The sequence below is a fragment of the Hemicordylus capensis genome, chromosome 4 (genome assembly GCF_027244095.1).
Source record: "Hemicordylus capensis ecotype Gifberg chromosome 4, rHemCap1.1.pri, whole genome shotgun sequence".
Lineage (NCBI taxonomy): Eukaryota > Metazoa > Chordata > Lepidosauria > Squamata > Cordylidae > Hemicordylus > Hemicordylus capensis.
This window is the reverse complement of record NC_069660.1, coordinates 233,339,207-233,364,013: the sequence shown is the minus strand read 5'-3', so window position 1 is coordinate 233,364,013 and position 24,807 is coordinate 233,339,207. Positions and strand designations below refer to the sequence as shown.

The 24,807-nt window shown below is 44.6% G+C and overlaps 1 protein-coding gene across 1 annotated transcript; it reads left to right on the top strand.

Annotated features, from left to right (window-relative positions):
• The first annotated feature begins 2,315 nt into the window (after positions 1–2,315).
• LOC128323214 (translation initiation factor IF-2-like) lies at positions 2,316–24,807 on the top strand. The gene is made up of 6 exons (XM_053245943.1): positions 2,316–2,336; positions 3,758–3,799; positions 3,887–3,954; positions 5,367–5,445; positions 16,128–16,262; positions 19,206–24,807. The coding sequence occupies exons 1-6, from the start codon at positions 2,316–2,318 to the stop codon at positions 19,611–19,613; spliced, it is 753 nt and encodes a 250-aa protein (XP_053101918.1). The 3' UTR covers positions 19,614–24,807.

Genomic DNA, 24,807 nt, shown 5'->3' with positions numbered 1-24,807 from the left:
AGTAATCAGAGCAAGATTCAAGATTGTTTATTTGCCTACATTGAAATGAACAAGATGGCTATCTATGCTTCTAGTATATGGCAAAACTAACTGACTGAAAAGCTATCCCTGTTGGAAAGTATGGAGAACCAAAGACTATATGAAATGGTGAAACAATATCCCGCTTATATGTTAGGGTGCCAGTATATCTGGCTATATAGATTGCTCTGGTGGTTTCATCCTAGTTCAACTTCCAGTTTAACTGCTTATGAGGATCTGGAATGCTGGTACCACCTTGTCTCTAAGCTCATGTCACACTCTCTTGTTGACATTTCCTCCAAGATGTCAAATTGATATTCTATATTTCTACAAATATACTTTTTCCTCTTGTTTTTAGACATTATGTTATCTCCCTTACTATCCAGCGAGATCACCATCATCATCATCATCATCATCATCATCATCATCATCATCATTCTTAATTTTGGACAAAGACCAGAAAAACAAACTCATGGCAGAATATAATGGAACCAGCCAGAAAATAAGTATCCAGAGATAATCTTATGTCTGTCTCTTACTACTTCAGATTACTAGTGGACACTCACATGGTTGAATGTTTCTCCATTCAAAAGAAGTTCCCTGCACTTAGACAACTAAAATTTAACCTCAGCGAAAACTATTATCACTGTCATCTAGTTTGCTATGTGGAGGGCTTTGGGGGTGTATGGAGGAGCATTCACTGTCAATGATGTGAACCACCAATTACAAATACAATGAGGCTCTTCTCACGATCCATGAGAAGAGCCTCTAGGGGGTTAGCGGGGAGAGCAGGCTTAGCCTGCTCTCCCCGCACACGAGTAGGGTGGCAGCCCTGGGAGGCTGGATTGGCCACCCACATGACTGTCGGCTCCTTCACGGAGCTGGCGGGGGCTGGGGAGTTCAGGGGCTGTGCGGACCCCAGAAGCTCCAGCATGCCCTGAGCAAGCACACAGGGCATGCTGGAGAGACCGCCGAGCCGGGAGGCTGCTTTTGAGTCTCCTGGTCAGGGGTCTCCTCATGAGTAGCCATGGCAACTCACATTTAAAAAACTGGGTTTAAGGGGAGGGGTAGTTTGGCAGGTTAACCGCCTGGAGACCACTGGGCTCGCCTGCGAGCCCAGTGGTTCTCATGGTCAGGAGAAATCAGGCTAGGCTCCCCTAGCCTGATCTCGCCTGATTGTGGGAATAGCCTCAAAGAATATTTACCGCTTTTCAACAAAAGTTCCCAAAGCTGCCTACACAGATATAAATAAATAAATAAAATTGCTCCCTGTCCCCAAAGGGCTCACAATCTAAAAAAGAAATATAAGATAGACAACCAGCAGTTGCAGTCTGATGTGGTACAGAGACCAGCCAGAGATTTAAAACCTCAGTGAGAACAAGGTCTTAGAATGCTTCTTCTAGAATAATCATTTTCTTCTTAACAAAGCTCAACTTAACTCTCTGAAGTTTTGGAGGGATCTCAAGCTATTGTAATACAAACTGGATATGAACAGAATTTGATAAATCAAAAAAGGCTGCTATAGCATTTCAAAAAAAAAATATGGCTTTTTGCTTATTCAATTAAGTTTTGATTTTATTGTGCATTTTTATAACAGATATCAACAATCCTGCTGACATTTTCAATATGGCTATCAATGTCTTTCATTACTATTACTTCAAGAGCTTTGAACTTTATGCTTTGACAGGAAAGAAAGAAATGCTGATGACATTAGATTTTATGTTTTCTTAACAAGCCTCTGTAGACTATGTTTAAAAAAGTAAAAGTGTTCCAGAGCATAAAAATCAATTATAATTATGTGAGAAGGAAAGATGAGACATACTATTTTGTCAACTTTCTGGAAGTTAAATTATCCTGACTATGTTAAAAAGACTTATACTAAAAGTTTAGTATTTTCATAGAATTTGAGCTGAGGGTTTCTGTCAGACACTCTTTCTGGTGCTACGGCCACTCTGCAGGCCACTAGGACTATTTTCATTGTTCTGTCTGAAAATGATAGAATTTCCCCCGAAGTAATGAAATGAATAGAAAGAATGTGTGTGCTGTCATGTTGTAATTGCATATCTTCTATATATCCCACTGCCCCACCATCCACAAATTTACCTGGTGATGTGCTGGCAGTGGGACTTGCCAACTGCTGCTGCTGCTGCTCTGCCTCATCATGGGTAGGGGTGTGCAGAACTGGTTTGACCAGTACAAGCTCAAACTGCCCCCCCAAAACTGGGGGCCAGTCTGAGTTCAAAATGAACTGCGCCCAGTTTGGATTGAACCAGTTCAGCCTGGTTTGACCGCTTCAGATGCTTGCAAAGGGGGATTTGGTAAGGATGTGGGAGGTCACTTTAGGATTTAATGGCCCTATCCACCCCCAGCACAGTACCTCCAGTCACTGTTGCTGGTGTTTATCTAATGTATCTTTTTAGCTTGTGAGCCCTTTGGGGACAGGGAGCCATCTTATTTATTATTTCTCAATGTAAACCGCTTTGGAAACTTTTGTTGAAAAGTGGTATATAAGTATTTGTTGTTGTTGTTTACGGCTCCATTGCAATGGTGGTGATGGGCTAATGGCAGCTTGCTCTGTCCAATCAGCATGGAATTGTGAGGGCCTGGTTCAGGCCTCTGCACATTTGTGAAGGCTCACTTCTGCACATTTGTGAAGGCTCACATTTGCCTCACTGTGCAAATTTGTGCGGTGACACAAATGGCCTCTGTGCATGCATGGAGGTCTCACTAATGGCCTCCTTGCATGCATGGAGGCCTGAACTGGTCCCCCACCAGCCTGTTCTGATGGGATGGAGCACTGGCAGGGTCTAGGGAAGTTGCTTCTGGCCACCGTTGTCATGGAGCCATGGTGCCTAAGTGGAGCTCCCACCCCACACTATTCTTTTCAACACAGTTTGAGTTGCTAGGGATCCCCAATGCTTGTAAAAGGGAATCCTTATCAGATTCCGTTTACAAGCCTCCCAAACCAAGTTGACCTGGTTCAACCCAGTTTGACCCAATTTGTCTGCATGAACTGAACCACCCTGCTCGTTCTAATGAACTGGTTTGCAGACTGGAGGTTCTGTTCAAATTTGGTTAAAATTTGAACCAAACCATTTGCTAGAGGTTCCATGCACACCCCTACTCATGAATAAGAGTTTTAGCTGCATGCTCAATCTGTGCAATGCTGGGGGCAAGAATGAATGGCAGGAAAGTGTGTTGAGTTATGTGTTCTGTACATCCTGTAGTGGGGAGGACATGTCACCTCACTGTGCCTTGTCAGATGCTAGAGAGGCAGAGGCTTGGACTCAGACTGTTGCTAGTCAGGATACACAGTACTGAACTAGATGTGCCAATGATTTGGTTCAGTACAAAATTGCTGTGCATGTTCATAATAAGCTTTCCAAGGGCCTTGTCCGGGGTTTGGGGTTTCATGTTATCTGTCTCCCAAGCTTAGGAGCAACACTGTATTTGCCGATACCTTCCCAAAGCCTTAAAAATCTCTTTCATGATACTTTTCAAAATCTTTGTGCGTTATTTTACAGGTAGGTTCCAGACCTTGCCCACACTATCAGAGAAATAAATACATCCTGGAAATATTTGTTAATTTCCTGTAAAATTTCAAACAACTCTGCCATTGGAAAAGCATGGGAAATGATGCCTTCCAACCAACTTTGGCAGATTTCTCGGGTACTTTTACAGACAGGAAGTTCAGACTTGCACAGAACGATGAAGAACCAAAACATCTATATTGTTTGAGTTCACTGGATTTTTGTCCATACCAGATTTCCATGAAGCTTGGGTAACAAATTTAAAACCTTGAAACATTTTGCACTAGATATCTTCAGCAATCTGTCCCATTCAGTCTCCTATGATTTGTCTTTTTTAGGGGTTCTTGGCAGAAACACTATTACATCCTCAGGACAAAACAGGCTTATGGTCATCAGCTAGCAAGGAGTGAGTGCATTCATGATACATGACAAATGATTGCAAACTGCAAGCCCTTTTACTAGATCACCTTTGCCCTAATTTCTATTTGTTTGCAAAGCTAAAATACAATATGATATGATAATTCTTTACTTGGTCACTGACCAGAGACAACTAAAATAAAATAGTTTCATTTGTTTTATTTTCCATTGGTGTTGAAAATGAATGCACACTCGACCAAAGATCATGGGGCTTGAACTCAATTATTGTGAACTAAAAATGCTCTGTGTAATCCAAGAAAAACCCTAAAGTTGGGAGGCCACCCCAAAGCTCCTTCTAGACTAAATCTCCCAGCTGAGTTCCAATCTGAAGACAATATCAAAAAATACAGAACCAGAAAATCTGGAACAAAATCCTGGATTCTATAGGCAACCCTGTTCATAACACTTAAAACTCTGAGTACACTGAATGTGGCAGCTATTGATTTCATTATTATTCCAGGTTGAATCTAATCCAGTGGCAGCTCAAAAACAGAACCTATCAAATTCAGCTACCTAGTGAGCTTATGGGGTGCCAGGTTAAGGAATTAGTTTTAAGGTACCCAACATTTCACACTCTACTTTGCTATGTTGTCCCATATTCGCTTGCAGTGTCATAGGGAATATGTGGATGTTGCTTTTAAAAGGGAACTCTACCCAAGATTTTCTGCCTCAGATGACTGAAGAGGTTACATTCTAATATCCAGGCTTTTATTGAATTTTTATTGAAATATTGTTTTAAAATTAAATTGTTTTAAAACAATTCTTAAAGTTTATTTTTAAATTTTTGGTCATTTATTTGATTGTGAATCACCTTGAGACTTGTGGGTGGTATATAAATATATTAAACATGCATACAATACATTAAGGTCATTCATACAATCAAAAGCTGTGTAGTACCCAGGTTTGGAAGCTTTGTGTGCTCGCAATTTTCGGTTGTGTGGAAGCAAGGGTAGAGGAAAACCTGGGTAGACGTGACTATGTGGAAGCAAGGTAGGAGGAAAAGCTACCCAGGTTTCCCTCCTACCTTGCTTCCACACAATCACTTCTACCCAGGTTCTCCTCTAACCTTGCTTCCACACAACCGAAAACTGAGAGCACATAAAGCTTCCAAACCTGGGTACTACACCGTTTTTGATTGTGTGAATGACCTCATTAATTAATTCTAGTACATAAGAGAAAAGCAGCTTAACAAAAAAGCAATAAGTTATTGCAGGATTTTCCATCACTCCTTCAATATTCACTTATCAAATATTCACTTATCATGATATTCACTTATCAAATGCAAATGTTGTGATTCCAAGAGCTCATCTCAAACTACTTTATTTTAACTGTGCAAACTACCTAGTACAGATGCACATGACATCAGAAGAATAACAACACTTCTTTCTTTCCACTGAACAGCAAAAAGTTTGGAGTGACCTTTGGATGTAAGGTGTGCGAAGTCTATATATTTCTTTCTATCTTTTGTCAATCCTTCAAGGTGAGTTTATTTGTTTGTTTCTGTAAAAAAAATGTTTTTAATTTATATTCATTTGTTTAGAATAGTATAATGTGTTTAAAAAGCTTGTTTAACTTTTCAGAGTTATACAGGTAAAATATAAATATTTCCCCAAAATAAAAACAAAACACAATAGTAATATTCAGTATTCCCCTGGCAATCCGAATTAATTCAATATTGAGAAAAGTCCTAAGGTAAAGATTCATGAATGAATGAAGTCAAATATATTGTTTTAGCATCTATTATTTTATTCTTGTTGAAACTCAGGAAAAATATATTGACTTTTTACACTTGTACCCTTTAGTTACCATTGATTTATTATGTCTCTTCCTTCTATTAATCAGATCTAAAAATACTTCAGCAGCCCAAATTACTTTTATTCTCAAATTGTATTTCCTAAACCAGACCCTCTTAAATATCAAAACAATTAGACCTTTGACATTATTTTGGGAAAGCAGCATTCAAATATCAGGGTTTAATAACAATAATAAAACCTTTGTGAGTGCAGTCTTGCCATTAACTTCCCAGCTCTGTGGATGCCTATTATCTGTAATATTCATATTTATTGCTTGGCAAATATTTTTGAAGGTGGGCTCTGTTTGGTATAACATGTTTTCTGTAGGCTGCTTGAATAAAACTAACTGAACACACAATGCAATCCCAAACATGTATAATTTATACTAGATATTGATGATAAGTCTTAAGGGTTCTTGTGTAAATAAAACCCTTGATGTTTATCTCAGAAATAAAGCATAATCTGTCAGGCAAGCAAAACAGGTTTTGTCCCCAAAGAACAGTTAGACAGGGAAATAATACTGAGCTGGATATATATTTATAGTACTGGTCAGTCAAACCCTTACAAATTAGGGAAGGTCATGGCCAAAAAACCTGGATACTGCCAAGAGGCTCCATGTTGCCCCCTCCCAACCATTGTCCTGTGTATGTAATGTTGGGAATCTGACATGTCAGTCACACACACACACACACACACACACACACACAAACACAGATCCCCTCTCCTCTTCCTCACCTTTTACTGGATGAGGGCAGGAGAAATGACTGAATGTTGCTTTACCTTCAGCAATTTCAATTTAAAATGGACTTTCCCCCCTTTCATTAAACTAGGCCATTTTGTGGTATGAGTGGGGAAGTAATATCTCAATTACGACAACAATGAATGCACCACTGAGAGACCTTAAAGGCCAAGTTGAAGACAGATCATCCTGGAGAGAATTTATCTATGTGGTCGCTAAGAGTCGACACTGACTTGACAGCACTTAATCAATCAATCAATTAATCAATCAATCAATATCACAATATTCCCTAGATGGTCTTTCAAGTCAGTGGACAACATCCAGACTAGCATTGCATTCATGTATGAAACACAGCATGTATCACACAGGCTGCTATTTTTGCTGTCCCCTTCCCCCTGATGTACATTCCTAAGGATTCCCAATGTCCAGATACACATGGTGGACAACATTTGTCTGGACTGCATCCAGTATCAGTCATCAATTTGAACAGTTACTCAGACATACAAACATTCTGAATCTTTAGTCATATTTGTGACTGACCTTTAAAACATTGCAACTATGGTTAAATTCAGTCATCTAAAATTCTTTGGTTTAAGATGTGAGTTGAGATGCTTTACATTTTCACTCGTGCTCCAAAAAGAATGGAAATTGCAAGTTCAAGTGTCCATCTTAACTTCTGCACCTTATAAGTGGTAGAGACTTTGTACAGTCTGGTATTTTATTTTATTTATTTATTTAATTTGTAAATCACCCCAAACTTCCATCTCTGGGCAGTTCACAACAACATAAAACAGATCAAAAAGGAAAAACTTAAAACAATTTAAAACCACAGTCAAGCAAAAAAGCTTGGATGAAGAAATACATCTTTAGGGACTTTTAAAAGGTTGTCAGGGATGGGGAGGTTCTTATTTCAGCAGGGAGCACATTCCAGAGTCTCATGGCAGCAACAGAGAAAACCCTTCCTTGCGTAGCTACCAGACTTGCTGGTGGCAACTGCAGACGAGCTCTTTGGATGATCTCAATCAGTTGTGGGGCTCATGGCAAAGAAAATGTTCTCTTAAATACCCAGGGCTTCTCTGAGGCCGCGGGGGGCGTGGGTGGTTCCTGGAGGTTCCCTCTCCCCCCACTGGCCTCCTATGACTTAAATCTCCCAGCTCGGGTGGTCTTTGGCCCTTTCTGGGCCATTCCCCCACTGCAGTGGTCATTTTGGAGGCTGTCACGCATGCACAATGGGCCCCTGCAAGGCCAGGTCATGACCTGGAGACCTCCAAAATGGTCACTGTGATGGGAGAAAGGCCCGGAAAGGGCTGAAGAATGCCCAAACAGGGCCTTTTAAGCCATAATGGAGGCTGGTGGGGGGAGGGGGAACCTTCAGGGACCCCTGTGGCCTAGGAGAAGTCCCCCAGAGGGGTTAAGTACAAAAAATTAATTCTTTTTTTAAAAAAAATCATGAACACCCCCTGAATGGCCAGGGAGGTTCAGTCTGATGTCGAACCAAATCAAGGTGTGTGTGTTTTGGCTCCACATCAAGCCATCGAACCAAACCAGTTCAAAGACAAAGCAGTTCAGATTTGAACCTGTTCACATATCCCTACAAATAACTACTGGGCCCACCACAGGGGGGACTTTTGCATTGGAACCCTGCTGGAAATATGTGTGGGGATGCTGGGAGGGAGGCCATGAAGGTAGATGAATTGTTCGTGAATTAAAACCATTAAAAATCCCAGTTCCACAGCTGTAGGACAGCAGGAGGAGGGGTGCACCCTTGCAAGATGGCTGCAGAGTATCTATGAAGAATGCTCATTTCTAAAACAAGCACAAATGTCCTTTTGGCTTCCAGAAATATGTCTCTGATGGCTGTGTGGCCCTCAGAGACATATTCCTGGAAGACAAAAATACTTTTGGAAGCAGGGGAGATAAATTAAAATTACAACCCCTCCATGTTCACTCAGCTGAAGAAGAATCCTTCCCTGCAGTCTCTTTCCAAAGATGAAGCTGTTCTTCTGCCCTTCTAATGGCTGTGGAACATATGGGCTACTATTGTTTTAGGAGTTGCAATAGGATATTGGAAAGAGTGGAATTTAACATTTTCTTGGTAATATAAGTAGAAATACAGAAAGCAAAAGAAGAGGTGGACTAAAAAGTGAAAGGGGGGGGGGGTGTTTTGATGCCTCCCACATCTGTTGTTTCTTTTCTGAGCTAACAATGCCATTTGCCAAGGACATTCCAATTGGATACTTTTGGTTTTTATGGTAACTTCCTTTGAATGTTCTGAGATTATCAGTGCTGCCATTGGTTTAAATTATGCAAAATGAATTGGCAAGCCTTGAGCCAGTCTTATACTAACCAATCTGAGAGCCTGATATCTCCAAGATAGGACTGAGAAAGACTCCTGCCTGTAACCTTGGAGAAGCCACTGCCAGTCTTTGTAGACAATACTGAGCTAGTTGGACCAATCTTCTGACTCAGTATTGGGCAGCTTCCCTAACAAATATGAACAATAAGAAGCAAGTTATTAGGACCCAGCACTAAAGTAGTATATACAGCATATACAGCAAATAGGACTTTATAGGCCTCACTTCTGACCAGCACCTTGAATTATGCCAGAAGACTAAAGTATGTATCTGTTCAATGTGTGATATCTGTTACTTGGAATATGTTGTATAGGTACACCAATTATCCTTATCTACAGAGGGTTGTTGCTTTTCCCAGTGTAGCTGGACATCATCTGTTCATTAATTCACATTAACAAAGACAAGTTCATGGCATTCTAGCTGAGGGTGACATATCTGGGACACTGTGGGAAACCATAGCATTACCAACAGGACAGACATATGCTAAATGTTCTTTTTAAGAACCCTGAGATTTCCTGATTTGTGACAGGAACAGGAATAATAGGACTAGAATAGGAAAATAATAGGACTACAATTCCACATTGTAATGAGAGAGGCCATTTTCTCTTTAAATATATTTGCTGTTGCCATATATTCCTTTCTTACACATAATCCCAGGAAGAATTGTATTGTTTGTCAATGAAATATATGTTATATTATAGTAAAATTCACCCAAGTGCTCAGAGAAAATGAGGAAATCATGGAGTTTAATTTCATAAAAATGAGGTCGGGGTGGAATAAATTCTATTTTGTTTGCACAAACAAATATGTAATGTACAAAAGCAACACAGTTGTGCTCACTCACTCTTAACCCTGGGAATACAATGGGCCAGTTAGGATGATACTCAGGCTGCCTAGCAGGGATGTGCACAAAACAGATTTTGCATTCTGTTTCAGGCTTGAAATGGAACACGAATGGCCAAAATAATTTGGCAAAACAACCAGTCCAATTATTTGTTTCGATGGAACGAACTTGAAACTTTTTGAGTGTTTTGGCCTTAGGTAACAATGGGGAAATTTGAAACACCCCATTGTTCCCCATGGGTGACTTCTAGGGATACCAAAGTGGGTAGGGCATGATAGGGCAAAGTAGTAGGGCATGATAGGTGCTACCTACCACCCAACTCACAAAAGAAATGGACAGGTGGACATTTTTTAAAAAAATAATCTTTCTCCCCAAAATCTTTGGGGGAAAGGTGAAAAATTTGTTTAAAATCACCTGCTTTCCCATTTCTTTTGTGAGTTAGGTGGTAGGTAGCACCTATCATGCCCTGCCACTTTGGCCTATCATGCCCTACACACTTTGGTGTCCCTAGGAGCTACCCATAGGGAACAATGGGGTGTTTTGAGTTTCCCCATTATTTTCTATGGCTGGAACAAGCTGCACTCACAGAGTGCACACAAAAGTTTTGCATTGCAATGTAATTTGCAATGTATTTTGCAACCCTACCTTGAAAAACACTGCAGAAGCACACAGTAAAAGGAAATCTGTCCCTCTCAATACAGAACACACATTTAAAACACAGGCCAAAAATGGCAAAAAAAGAAAAAGAAAGAATCCACTGCCAGCCACAGTGCCTGTACTGCAGTAACATCACTGGCACAAGTTGCTCTCTCACAAACAATTATTATGACTCCTTCCTTCCTAGCATTGCAACAGCTGCCACAGCAGCACCCTTACTTAGAAGTAAGCGGAGCCATAAGCTCAACTAGATCAACTTCAGCCACATTTTGACTGAGTTCACCTTGCAATGCAGGTTGCAGACCAGACCAGAGCAGTGAGTGAAGCACAAGACATGGCCAGACATAGACAGCAATTTCCAAGGAATATGAGAGAGAGAGAGAGAGAGAGAGAGAGAGAGAGAGAGAGAGAGAGAACTGCCACAGTCCAGCAACTCTAAGTGACCACATAGGTAGATTCTTTCCAGGATGTCTTAAACTTAGCCTTTAAGGTCTCTCAATGGTGCATTCATTACATTACATTACTCATTAAATTATATGTATACTTTACAAAGTTAAATAAACTGCAAAGATTATAAATGTGAGTTTTAAGTTGCTCATGATCTCAGATGTGGAACATTTTGAACATAAATTAATCAGCATATATGGCGTTTTTAAGACTATGTTTGGCAGCTCATGGATAAGATGATGATATACTCTGACACCATGCAATAAGTCCTTATACCCAGGACAAGATTTTATGTCAGAGTGGAAAGTAGGGTGACAAAACAGCCACCAAAGACATCAGATATTCTTGCACCATGCTTTAATGTACCAGAAACTACTCCCAAAACACTAAATCCTGTTTCTCTATCCTGGTTAAATTGAGTGGTTTGAACAGGATTGCCATGGAATCCTGGGTTTGCACAGTCAGCTGCACCGGGCTGATTAACCTTTTAACCAAGGTACTTGTGATTGTGTGAACCCAGCCTATGATGGCTTATAAAGGTTGAACAGGGCCACTGGATACTGGAAACTCAGTTTTCAAATGGTCACATATTTTGCTGATTGTAAAAGAGGAAAAAATACTGGCTGACATCCAGTATGCCACCCAAAAATATGCCCCAAGGGCTTCATGACCCTCAGGGACATATTTTGGGTGTCACTGATGAATGATTCAGAGGGCAGGAAAGATCAGCAAAAATAAGCCCTCTTCATGAAAACTCCCATTCTGATTCAATATGGAACACAGCACATGCTTCCTTTGCTGTACGTGCATTAGTATGGATGGCTGTCACAATCTCAATTTTTTTTAAAAAAAATCATGGATAATGAGAGAATTTCACTGTATACCATCACTGCTGATTGTGGGAGGTTAGCCATTGCCATTTAACCAAGAAATTAAAACAATCATAAATTCGATCACATATGCTTGGCTTTCACTGGAATAGCACTGTATACATCAAAAGGAATGCTCTGAATGGAAGCAGATGAACACTTGTATAAAATGGCCATAGGTAGCTGGCGTTCTCATCCACCACATTTGCTTTACTTTTATTATTCTATCCCATGCTGGTTTTCTGACAAAAATTTAAATTGGCATATAGAAGCTTTCCTGGATGAAATTTTATAATTGACAGATTGGAGTAGTGGCCAGAGGGGATAATTGTTTCTGTATTTCCTGCCTTGAAATACTGCTGGTTTGTCAGCATCTGAAATTAGTGGCAATGATTGTCCCCATCTAGCAGCTGAAAGAACAGGGTGCCAAGTGGGAGCATGCCTTCAATAGGCTGAGGAAATCAGACAACCTAAGTGTCCATTTTTAGTTTTCCATAGTGCTATGAGGCAGTGTTATAAAAGGTGTTTGGAAAGGGAGGGAATATAGAATTACAGAAATGTAATGTTGCTCTTATTGTCTACTTGCATTTAAAATCTTAGCTTCTTAGACCGAGCAGCTGATGGTAGGTTAGAGGACAAATGAACCTATGATCAAACTCACATGGGAAACTGCTGTAGAATAAGAAAAGAAGCAATATGCACTGCACTAGTATATGGAACCACACGGATAATCTGAATATCACCACACCAGCAGCTTTTTGCCAGAGGCCATGGCTTTGCCCCAACTGGCTTTTCAAGTGCATGAAGCAGTGAGTAGGGTTAGGACAGGCATTCAACTGAAGCATGGCTTCAGTTGCCTGTCGGCATGCCTCCCACTCTGAACGCTCTCCAGCTTTCCTCCCTCCATGCGTGTGTGTGTGTGTGTGTGTTTGCTTTCAAACAGATTGGCTAAATTGGAAGGGTTTTGTCAGTTCTGTCTTTTTTTAGCTGTTTTGTTCAGTCACAACTGGCAAGTTCAGTGCAGCAAGGGACAGGAGTAGGGATGTCATTGATACCCTTGGATATGTATGTTTGAGCAAAGAGGGAATGGAAGTGGTCAATCAATCCTTCAAAGCTTGTTGGTACAAGGGATAGGATTGAGACTAATCCCTTCTTTGGTGGCACCACTAACCTCAAAGGCTGAATGGCTTGGGAGGGTGAGGCCTCTGAATTACTCTGACCCCCTCAGCCATCGGCAAGGAAAGTAGCAATCTGAATTGCTTTGGACTGTTGCTCTGAGCTAGGGCATGATCTCGCAGGCTTCAGGGTAGGACACCATTGTCCTATCTCCTGCCTCAATTTAGTGCCCACACTGCTTGTGGGGGTGGGGGATTAGAATTACCATAGATATCTGATTTATCAACATTAATCAATTATAGTAAGTTGTGGCCTTGTCACCACATATAGTTATCCAAGTTGTTAATGCCTTGTGTCTTTCTCAATGTGGGGGCCATAGGTGGAACTGTAGCAAGGAGACATTCTGGAGGAAAAGGCAGCTGTTCAGAAAAGCTTCAGGCAATCAGGGGTTCTTTATTTATTTTATTTATTATTTATTTATACATTTATATACCGCCCCATACAAAAATGTCCCTGGGCAGTTCACAATATAAAACCATTAAAACAACATAATTATAACAATTTAAAATACAATAAAAACTCTAAAACCAAAGCTTTAAAACTATAAACTTTAGCAATGTACTACAACATGGGACTCTAGGCTTAGCCACCACAGATATTACTTAGAGAAACTCCTGAAGTTATTTCCAAGACAAATACAAAACTCACCAAATTGTGTGTTCTGGGGCTTGCTCAAATGCTTTGGAAGTTTCTAAAGGCAAATGATAATCGGGTGTGGAGAAGCACTAGAGGTGCTTCTCAAGCAGGGGCATAGCTAGGGGAGAGGGGCCCATGTCCATCCTTCTCTCCAGCAACCTCTCAGAGTGAGGGAGATAATGAAGAAAATAGAGAAGGGTGGAACTGGAGTGCCATCAGGAGCTGGCGGGGGGGGGCAGGGTTCTTTGAACCAATTCGCTCAATATTAGCGACACCCCTGATCACAGGGCTACTGTCAAATCAGCTTGATGCAAAAGGTTAACAGACTTGCTCAGTTGCTAATTTTATCAGTGAACCACTCTGAGAAGACTGTGGGGATGCAAAATTAACATAGCCACTTGTCTTTCCTCTTCATACTTTCCCTACTGTAAGGTAAGGTAAAGGTGTGCCGGGTCGGTGTCAACTCGCCCACAGAGTCCTGTGGTTGACTTTGGTAGAATACAGGAAGGGTCTACCATTGCCTCCTCTCTCAAGGTATGAGATGATGCCTTTCTGCATCTTCCTATATTGCTGCTTCCCAATATAGGTGTTTCCCATAGTCTGGGAAACATACCAGCGGAGATTTGAACTGGCAACCTCTTGCTTGCTAGGCAAGTTATTTCCCAAGTCATCATATAGGACTTTCTCTACTGTACCTTCCCTGAATATAACATTAAGTTTCTGGAAAGGAAAGGAGAGCTTATATATATAAACATGTGATGTCATTGCATAACAATTTTGTAAAATTTCCTTCTCTTTATGGACAACCTATTGATCTCATGAATTCTCCCTTGCTGGAAAGAAACCTGTCAGAAAGCAGAAAGAGAAAGAAACATCTGAAACATCTCACTTTGGCGAGCAGTGGTGAATGTGAGAAAAATGTAGACATCAGCTGGTAGATCAAATAACACCCTTCAGAGAGATTGACCTTGGCCCAAGGATGCTACTTGCTAACATCTAATCAAAACTGAATTGGCAATAGGATCTGCTCGTGTGAAGGCTTACTATAAGCCTCAGTCACAATGAAGTTCAGAATCACCCATAATCACTGTACAAAATGTTCACAGTAGTTTGTTGATTGTGGGATAACAGATTGCCTGGGACAAGGGAGAAATATGAATATTTGTATTTCACATAAATATTCATATAAATATTCATCATATTCCTATTTGAATTCTGTCTTAGCTCACTCTCTATGTATCAAAGCAAATTCTAAAATGTAAGATGATGTTTATGTTGTAAATAACAAACAAACACGAATGGGGGGACCGAAACATTTTAAATATTTATTGATTTATTGATTTATTAATTGAATTTGTAGACTGCCCCAAATTTGGGCAGTTTACAACAACATAAAACAGATTAAAAATAAAGATCTTAAAACAATGAAAAAGTTAACATGGTCCAGTTAAAAAGCTTGGGTGAAAAAAATAAATCTTTAGAGACTTCTACAAAGTTGTGGGAGATGGGGAGCCTCTTATTTCAGCAGGGCAGCAACAGAGATAAGCTGGTGGCAACTACAGATGAAGCTCTCCAGAAGATCCCAATGGGTGGTCAGAACATCTTCTTTGATGGCAAAGAAGACGTTCTCTTAAATACTCAGGGCCTAAGCTATTTAGGGCTTTATAGGTCATAACCAGCAACTTGTATTTTGTCAAGAAACTTACTGGTAGTCAGTGTAGCTCTTTTATTATAGAAGTAATATGGTCTCTGCTAGAGACCAACCTGGCTGCCACATTCTGTACCAACTGCAATTTCCAGAATATATAAAAAGCCCCATATAGAGCACCTTGCAGTCATCCAGTGAGGAAAGCCAATTTGAGGGCTGAGAATGGAAATGGCGAGAGAGAGAATTGGCTGTTCCAATTCTCCACTGGCAGAGAATCAATGGCAGAGCCAAGGTCTAAATCCTTCCAAGGTCAGCCTGGTATGCATAAATACAAACTACTAGATTGGTGTGATGACCATGGGATACTTAATGAGGAGCAATTTGGTTTCCGGCCTGGCCGTTCTGTAGTAGATCCCACTTCAATTTTACATCATTTGGTTGCAAAGTACACCTCTAACCCAGGTGGAGCCCTATATGCAGCTTTTGTGGACTTTAAAGCAGCCTTTGACATGATTCCTAGGGTAAAACTATGGATCAGGCTTTCGAATTCGACAATAGACTGCCACCTGTTGTGGCTGATAATAAGTCTACATAGTAACTCACGAATAAGAGTCCTCTGCAGTAAATATGACCATATTACCAAAGAAATCCTGACCCATAGAGGGGTAAGACAAGGCTGCATATTGGCGCCACTGTTATTTAACATATTTATCAATCCCCTTGTTCCTCATTCATCTAAAATAGAACATCATCCACCAAAACTAGCAGATAAACACCTCTTATGTATGCAGACGATGTAGTGATTATCTCGCAAACTCAGGTTGGCCTAAGACGAGTGCTACGTTCGCTAGATGATTTCTGTAAATCGAATTCTCTTGAAATCAATTGTGATAAGACCCAAATCATGGTATTTGCAAAGCGCCCAAAAATTTCTTTGTGGTCATTAAACAGCTGTAGGCTAGAGCAGGTTAATCACTTTATCTTGGATTTATCTTCCAGGCTTCAGGCGCCTGTACAGCCCATAGAGACTATACTATACAGACTGCCAAAAAGAACACTTTTCCGATTCAATCTTATTATCAATCAAGAGGTGCCCAATTCATCCCGGCAGCAATCAAATTGTTTAAAGCTAAAGTATGTCCACAGCTTCTGTACGGTATACAACTGGGCATTTATCCTTGCTTTAATAAATTGGAAGCTGTACAATCAAAAAATTTTAAACATATATTCTAAGTTCCTGGTTGTGTGACTAGAGCGGTTTTGTGACTTGAAGCTGGGATGGTGACATTGGAGGCCTGGGCTTGGGTAGCTATCTTTGACTACTGGTTAAAACTTGTATTTTGCTCCAAGGGTCTAGTATCTTTAGTACTTAAAGACATATACCATTCTGGTTGTGGAGAATGTGGAGGATAGTTTAACATACTATGACTTCTCTCCGGCCGCTATACTATCCCTAAAGTATGATACTGCAAGGACCAGGCTGAGAGAGAGAATTTTTGACATGGAACGCCAGATTGATCAAGGATCCATTCTGGCAAATGTGTTTCTGGGCAGCCAGATTTTGAATTATTCACCCGCAGCATACCTTTTCCACTTATCTATCTCTAAATTTTGTCAGGCCCTGACTTTAGCCTGCTGTAATGCTTTGCACACAGCAGTGCTGGAAGGAAGGTTTCATGGTATCCCCAGGAAGATCGGGTGTGCCCATGTGGTTCGGGAGAGATGGAAAGTACAGCCCATGTTATTTTACACTGCCAGTTTTATAATGATGCTAGATTTGAGCTTATTTGCCCTGAACTTGCCTTATACCCAGATTTGGATGATAATTTATGTTTATCTCATCTTTAGCTGAAGAGAACATAGCCAGATTGTGGAAGGTTGCCAAATTTTGTTACATTGTGGGTAGGATATGTTCGGAGGTTATGAATACTCCTTAGTTGGATATTTTACCATTGTTAATTATAATCTTATTCCTTTATTTTATTTATATTTGTTATATAGATATTGTTATTTGTATTCTTTATGTTCTCTTTTCTGGTCAATGTCTGTAATAAAATTGAACTATAAATACATTATACATCTTCCAGTTTTTCTAAACAATAGTTTTCTTTTCTTTTTTGAATCTGTTTATATACTGCTTCATATCCAGGAATCTTCCATATCTCTAGAGCAGAGAAAATTGTTAATTTTGATGTACCCCAAATTAGGGATGTGAATGAATCAATTATTATTTGATTCGTGACTGAATTGAATCACCCCTTATTTGTTTTGTGTCCAAATCTGTCCCCCCAAATCATCCCAGATTCGATTTGCATTTGATTCAATTTGATTTGGATTTGGATCAATTTGAACCACTTATAAAGGTTCTAGGGGAACCAAATTTGGGTGGTTGGTAGTTCCCCATGGGTGCTACCTACTAGGGATGTGCACAGTCCGGACCGGTCTGGACCGGCACCGAGGGGGGGTCTCCAGGGGCAGGGGGGTAGAACTTACCCCTCCCGCCGCTTTCCCCCCTCCGGCTCTGAATTTTTTTTTGGACCCTATGGGTCCTGAACCAGTCCAGAGGCCATGTTGGAGGCCTCCGGACTGGTTCCGAGCCGGACCGGTCCGAACCGGTCTGTCAGTCCGGCACCGAGGGGGGGGTGTCGTCACACACATGCCGCCGCACGCGCATGCATGCAGCACTTAGAAGGACTTGCTGGTGATGACGGGGGCAGGGGCAGCAGCGAAGAACGCTGCCGCTCCAAAATCTGCACTAAATACGACAGTGCCGGAGGGGGAAGAGTGGCGGGAGGGGTAAGTTCTACCCCCCCGCCCTTAAAGGGACACCCCCCCTCGGTGCCGGTCCGGAACAGTCCAGACCATGCACATGCTTACTACCTACCATCCAAATTTCAAGGCAGAGGGCCACTTAATTGATTTTTAATGATTTCTTTATTTATGAATTTTATATAATTCTGCCATAGGAAATAATGGGAATGTGAAGTCACCCTATCCTAACCCTAACATGGATCCTCAGCTTTAATTTTTAAAAAACAAACAAACCCTAAGCTCTAGTCCTTGTAGAAGTGGAGTTATGGAGCAAAATGTGTGGTCACTATTTTTCAAGTGTTTGGATTATTTGGTGTATAATAACTTTTCCTCATAATCCCCCTCCCCTTGGCCTCGTGCTGAGGGGAGGGTGCTTGTCCCAGCCCAGCTCAGCACGAGGCCAAGAAGTGGCCTGATTGGCTGGCTGGGTTCTGGGGGCGTGGTTTCGGCCGCAATCGGCCGTTCCACGCCCCAACTGCTTCAGTTTGCTTTCGGATCTCGACTAGGAAGGAGCTCACAGTGCTGGCTCCTTCCGAAGTCCGAGTGAGGGGGGTTCGCTCGATAGGAGCGCGGTTGTTTTCGGCAGTTTTAACCGCTGTGGGGGCCATAGCGGTGTGTTTGCTGTCCCAGGGGCTGTTTCTTTCGGTGTCTGACTCCACCGACGGGGCCTCGTATGGCCCGGGAAGCCTTCTTGTCGCGGCGTGGCCTTCGTCGAGGGGCATTAGCCCCGTGGTTTGTCGGGTCCTGGGGGGTCCTGGGGGGGGGCATCTGGGTTCGCCGGGGGGGGCCTTCCCTGAGCGGGGTTGGTGTCTTTTGGGTTTGGTCTCCCTGCTATTGGGCGTTATTCTCTTTTCTTTACTGGCAATTTTAAAGTTTGCTGGTGGATAACTGTGTGGGTTTTTTCCTTTCCTTTCACTTGAGGCTTTTGTCTTTTGTTCAATTGGGGATTGTTTTGCTTGGCTTATTTGGGCTTGGCTATTGGACTTGGGTGGCTATGCCCAGAAAGGCAAAAGGGAAGAGAGGGGGGCGGCCTATTCGGCCACCTAGGAGGCCTGCCCTTCCACCATCTTCATCTGAGGAGGATGACGAAGAGATGGGAGTGATCTGCAGTTTGATTGCTAGGATGGAGGCTTTGGAGAAGGCCAAAGGTGCTCCTTCAGACGGGGGTGCAGGTCCCTCTGGCGGTGGGGGTGTGCCGCCGCCCAAGGTTCCCTGCTGCACTAGGGGTTCAGCCCGTTCTCAATTGTTAACTTCCCTTTCCATTAGGTTGGCCGCTCTGGAGAAAGGAACGGATCCGGCCGGCCCTCCTCCTCCTGGCCTTCTGCACCTGTTGGTCCATCTCCTGGGCAGCCTGCCCCTGTACTGCCACTCCCAGCTCCTTCCAATCCGGTTCCGGAGCTGCCGTTGCCATCGCAGCCGGATCCTGCTGCACCAGTTGATCAGCTGCCCGCGGACCCAACTGTCCCTGTACCTCTTGGTGAGCCTGCAGCACCCACACTTCCCGGCGGCACCGGCCAGTGGCTTTCTGTTCCCTGGCCGATACCTGCCATGGGGGCTTGGGGACCAGCTTTGTACTGGTCCCCCTACACACAGTCATGGGGTTTGGGTCTTCCTTTAGCTTTCCCTGGGGTTACGGCAGGCATGCAGGGTGCTGCAGAAGGTTTGGATGGGTAATAGGCCTTTGGGCAGTGCTTTGCCCTCTACCAGCAGCATTCCCACTGCTGATCCGGCTTCTGCTACCAGAACGGGTTACTATCCTATGGGGATTTTGCCCACGACACAACACGCCCCTTATGGGGGTATGGGGCTTCCTCTTGGGGATCATCTACTGCCGGCTACTAAGGAGAAGATATTGAAAGGTGAGTATGTGGACATCTTTAGTCTACTTTTTAGGGAACCCGAGGTAAAGCACAAGGAAGGGGAATCTTGTAAAGAGCATGAAGCCACAAAGCGCAAGCCAGTCGAAAAGACTTGGAATAATTGGCTTTCTGGCTTCACCATTTATATGGGAGTGATAGTGCAGGCACAGCCTGCGCGTGGGCCATCACTCTTGAAATACATGGACATTATCCACCGTGCGGTTTCTGATTTTGCGGGATCCTCTTGGATACGCTATGATGAAAGTTTCCACATGAGGGCGGCTTTGGATCCCAACCTTCCTTGGGACACACCTCTTCAGGAGTTGTGGCTCGTCATCATGTCCCCGGCTCGCCCAGTAGAGGGGGACCGATCAGATAGCGGGCACTTGTTTTCCAAGCCATCGGGTGCCTTGCCTCAGTCGGGTGCGGGCCAGCAGTGGGTTCAACCCAACCTGGTCTGCTGGGAGTACAATTCTAGTGGAAAATGCTCCCACTCCCCCTGTCGGTTCAAACATGCTTGTAGCATCTGTGGGGCTAAGCATCCAAGTGCCTCTTGCCCCAGGGCGAGGTCTGGGGGCCCAGGATTTAGGTTCCGGTCCGGTACTAGCTGGAAGAATGGTCCCCCCCCGCCACTTGCGGGAAAGGGGGCCCAGACCCATCAAACTTGAAGTTTTAGAGCAGCTTTTGTTGGATTACCCAGATAGGGCTGCAGCTAAGTACATCTTTGAAGGTTTTAGGGACGGGTTTCGGATCCCTTCTTCCGCTTGCCGCGGGTTTAGTAGTTCCCGCAATCTGAGGTCCGTGATAGGTAAGGAGGATATAGTTCTGAGAAAAATTAACAAGGAAGTGGCTGCTGGTAGAGTGATGGTCCCCTTTGATAGCCCCCCTTTTCCCAAATTGTGGGTTTCGCCTTTAGGTGTCGTTCCCAAGAAGGTCTCGGGTGAGTTTAGGCTAATTCACCACCTTTCTCACCCCAGGGGTTCATCAGTCAATGATGGCACCCCTGATAGTCTTTGTTCAGTTCGCTATACTTCTTTTGACGAGGCAGTCAGAGTAGTTAGGGGGAGGGGCCCAGGCACACTGTTAGAGAAGTGTGATATAGAGTCCGCCTTTCGCCTGCTACCTGTCCACCCTGACGATTTTGAGTTGCTGGGCTAGGCCTTTGCCGTTCAGTTTTACTTTGACCAGGCCCTAGCTATGGGTTGTTCAATTTCGTGTGCGGCCTTTGAGGCATTCAGCTCTTTTTTGGAGTGGGCGGTCAGGCGGCGGGCGGGCCTTGTGTCCACGTCTCATTACTTAGATGATTTTCTTTTTGTTGGCAGGCCTAGATTCGGGGAATGTCACCATTTGCTGCACTCCTTTGTGGAGCTCGCGGCAGAGTTGGGGGTACCGCTAGCGGGTGACAAGACCGAGGGCCCGGTCACACAGCTTTCATTCTTAGGCATAGAACTGGATACGGCTGTGGGTTGCTCCAGGCTTCCCCAGGTGAAGCTTTTGGTGCTGTTGGACTTTGTTAGATCCTTGGGGCGTGCCTGTAAGGCCACCCTTAGGGAGCTGCAGGTAGTGGCTGGACATCTTAATTTTGCCTGTAGGGTAGTTGCTCCTGGCCGGGCTTTTCTGTGTAGGCTGTGTGACCTCACGGTTGGGCTTCGTGCCCCCCATCATAGGGTCTGGATTACACACGGTGTCAGGGCCGACTTGGCCCTTTGGGAATCCTTTCTATTAGGCTTTAACGGGATAACCTTTTGGAGGGCTGAGGTGCTGCTCGAAGCAGATTTACAGGTTCATTCAGATGCGGCCGGAGGTGTGGGGTTCGGAGTATACTTTAGAGGCCGATGGTGTGCTGCGCGCTGGCATTCAGATTGGGTAAGCCAAGGGATTGTTCGCGATCTGACCTTTCTGGAGCTTTTCCCCATTGTGGTAGCAGTCCACATTTGGGCTGATGAATTCGCTGATTCATCAGTAAGGTTTTGGTGTGACAACCAGGCCGTGGTCCAGGTGGTCAATTCACAAACTTCCCGCTCCCCCAGGGTTATGGGGCTAGTGAGAGCCTCAGTTTTGCAGTGTTTAAGGGCTAATATCCTCTTTAGGTCCCGCCACGTCCCTGGGATTCAAAACGACATAGCTGACGCTCTGTCTCATTTCCAGGTGGACAGATTCAGGGAGTTGGTGCCCGAGGCTGCACCACTTCCGGATCCCGTGCCGGTCTTTCTGTGGCAGCTTGGCAGGTCGAGGCACAGCAGGCCATAGCGGCGTCCCTGGGGCCCAGCACCAGGGCGAGTTACACAGCCAAGCTTGCAGCCTTTGCCCTTTTTCGGAAGGAAGAGGGCTTACCCGAGGCTTGGCCGGTTCCGGTAGAGCAGTTGCAACAGTTTTTGGTTACCTTACGCAGGGCGGACAGTGCTGTGTCCACCTTGGGTGGCTATTTGGCGGCACTGGCCTTCCAGGCACAGGTAAAAGGGGTTAGTGATTTCTCTGCCGACCCTCGCGTGCGGCGCATACTGGAGGGCTGGGCCAGGGGGGGTCCCGGAATGGGTGACTCTAGGCCCCCTTTACATTGGACATGGTGGCTGCCACGGTGGGTAAGCTGGCAAGCTGCTGTGCGGACGCCTGGGAAGCATCTCTGTTTCATGCAGCGGTGCTGGTGGCTTTCTTTGGTGCCTTTCGGCCCGGGGAATTGTTGCCACGTAGTAAGGGTTCCCCTAGGGATTGCTGTTTGCAATTTTCGGACCTTTCTTTCTCCGGCAATGAGGCTCGGTTGTTCCTCCGCCGCTCCAAAACAGATCAGGGGGGCGAGGGTCAAATAGTCCGCTTGGCGGTGGCTGTTGATTCCCACCTTTGCCCGGTTGCTGCCTTGCGGCACTACACGGATCTGGGTCCTGCCTCAGAGGGATGCTTGTTCGTTCATAGGGATCGAACGCCTTTAACTCAATACCAATTCCTGGCGGTGATCAAAAGAGCCATGGTGGCAGCTGGGGTCGCCCTCGCGGGCTTTACTCTGCATTCTTTCCGTATTGGGGCGGCTACTACTGCCACACGGATGGGCCTTCAGGAGGCTGAAGTGCGTCGGATTGGTAGATGGAGGTCTGTGGCGGTCAGACGCTATGTGCGCTGACAGCGGATTTCAGTGGCTTATTGATTTCTGTTCTCTCGACAGATGCTGGTGGAGCGGCAGCTCCGGTTCGGATCCTGATGTGCGGCCACTCACTGGTCTTCTGGGCCTTCAAGTGAGCCAGCACCTCTCACTGGGGATCGCAGTTGGGTTTCGGGAGAAGGACATCAGTGTATTGGTTGGGCATGCGGGGCATGCTATGGAACCAATTGCTGCCTGCCATCAAGCAGCATTTAGTTAGCTTCCCCATTCCCAGTATATTGGTCCTACATCTGGGGGAGAATGACTTAGGCCGGCGGACTGGCCTGTCCATTGTTCAGCAAGCCTCTGCTGATATAGCCCTACTTCAAATTTGGATGCCTGGGGTGCGGGTGCTATGGGTTAACTGGATTCAGCGTAGGGTTTGGCGGAATGCCCGTTGTGGGCTGAGCCTGGAGAGAGCCCGTAGGAAGACTTCGGCTGCAATCAGTAAACTGATATTGGCAGCTGGGGGGGCTGTAGTGTGGCAGCCTGATATAGTCGCCCGCTGTCCGGAGTTATATCGGGCTGATGGCGTTCATTTATCTGTACAAGGCTGTGATCGTTATCTAGGTAACATTCGGCGGGGGCTTGCTGATCTTCTGGATGGGTGTGGGGCAGGGGGGTCAAGTGAGTGCTAACCCCCCTGGGTGGCAATAACAGTGCGGGCTGAAGGGTAAGGGAGGTTAGAGTATCGGTGAGCACCCTTGGATATTTAAAGGTGGATTGGTCAATCGCTCCTTTGTTGCCTGCGTGGCACGGGGAGTAATTTCATTGCCATGAAACCTGTTTCAGGAATTCACCAACCTTTGGGCTGTGTGGTCCGGGGAGGGTGAAGACCTGGAGATGTCCAGATCACCTCCGATAAAGGGGTGGTCGGTGTTGAAGGAATGGGGCGGGATGTGCCCGCCTCTTTCCTGAGCCAGGGTGTGTCGCCCAATGAGGCAATGGGTAGGATGGGGAAATCCTAACCCATGCCTAGGGGCCCGCACTGTTTTCTGTTTACTGTTTGATGAAGGTGATTATCACCTCATGTTCAGTCCGCCATGCCTATTGTTCTTTAATAAAGCGTGGCCCTTTTCACCCAACAAATGTCTCCGTGTCTTCTTGGGCTGGGGTCTGGGGACAATCCCCCTCCCCTTGGCCTCGTGCTGAGGGGAGGGTGCTTGTCCCAGCCCAGCTCAGCACGAGGCCAAGAAGCGGCCTGATTGGCTGGCTGAGTTCTGGGGGCGTGGTTTCGGCCGCAATCGGCCGTTCCATGCCCCAACTGCTTCAGTTTGCTTTCGGATCTCCCCTCCCTCCCTTCCCTGATGCAGAGCGGGTCTAGTGACTGGTCGCCTCGGGGCCGAATAGGAATTTTTTGCTCTCAACAGATTGGCCATGGTTGAGGGTTTTTTCGCCTATTCCGTTCTGTACTCGGGGCTTAGAAAGGTTTTAGGTGGCCACGTTGGCAATAACAGTGCGGGCTGAAGGGTAAGGGAGGTTAGAGTATCGGTGAGCACCCTTGGATATTTAAAGGTGGATTGGTCAATCGCTCCTTCGTTGCCTGCGCGGCACGGGGAGTAATTTCATTGCCATGAAACCTGTTTCAGGAATTCACCAACCTTTGGGTTGTGCGGTCCAGAGCGGGTGAAGACCTAGAGATGTCCAGATCACCTCCGATAAAGGGGTGGTCAGTGTTGAAGGAATGGGGCGGGATGTGCCCGCCTCTTTCCTGAGCCAGGGTGTGTCGCCCAATGAGGCAATGGGTAGGATGGGGAAATCCTAACCCATGCCTAGGGGCCCGCACTGTTTTCTGTTTACTGTTTGATGAAGGTGATTATCACCTCATGTTCAGTCCTCAATGCCTATTTTTCTTTAATAAAGCGTGGCCCTTTTC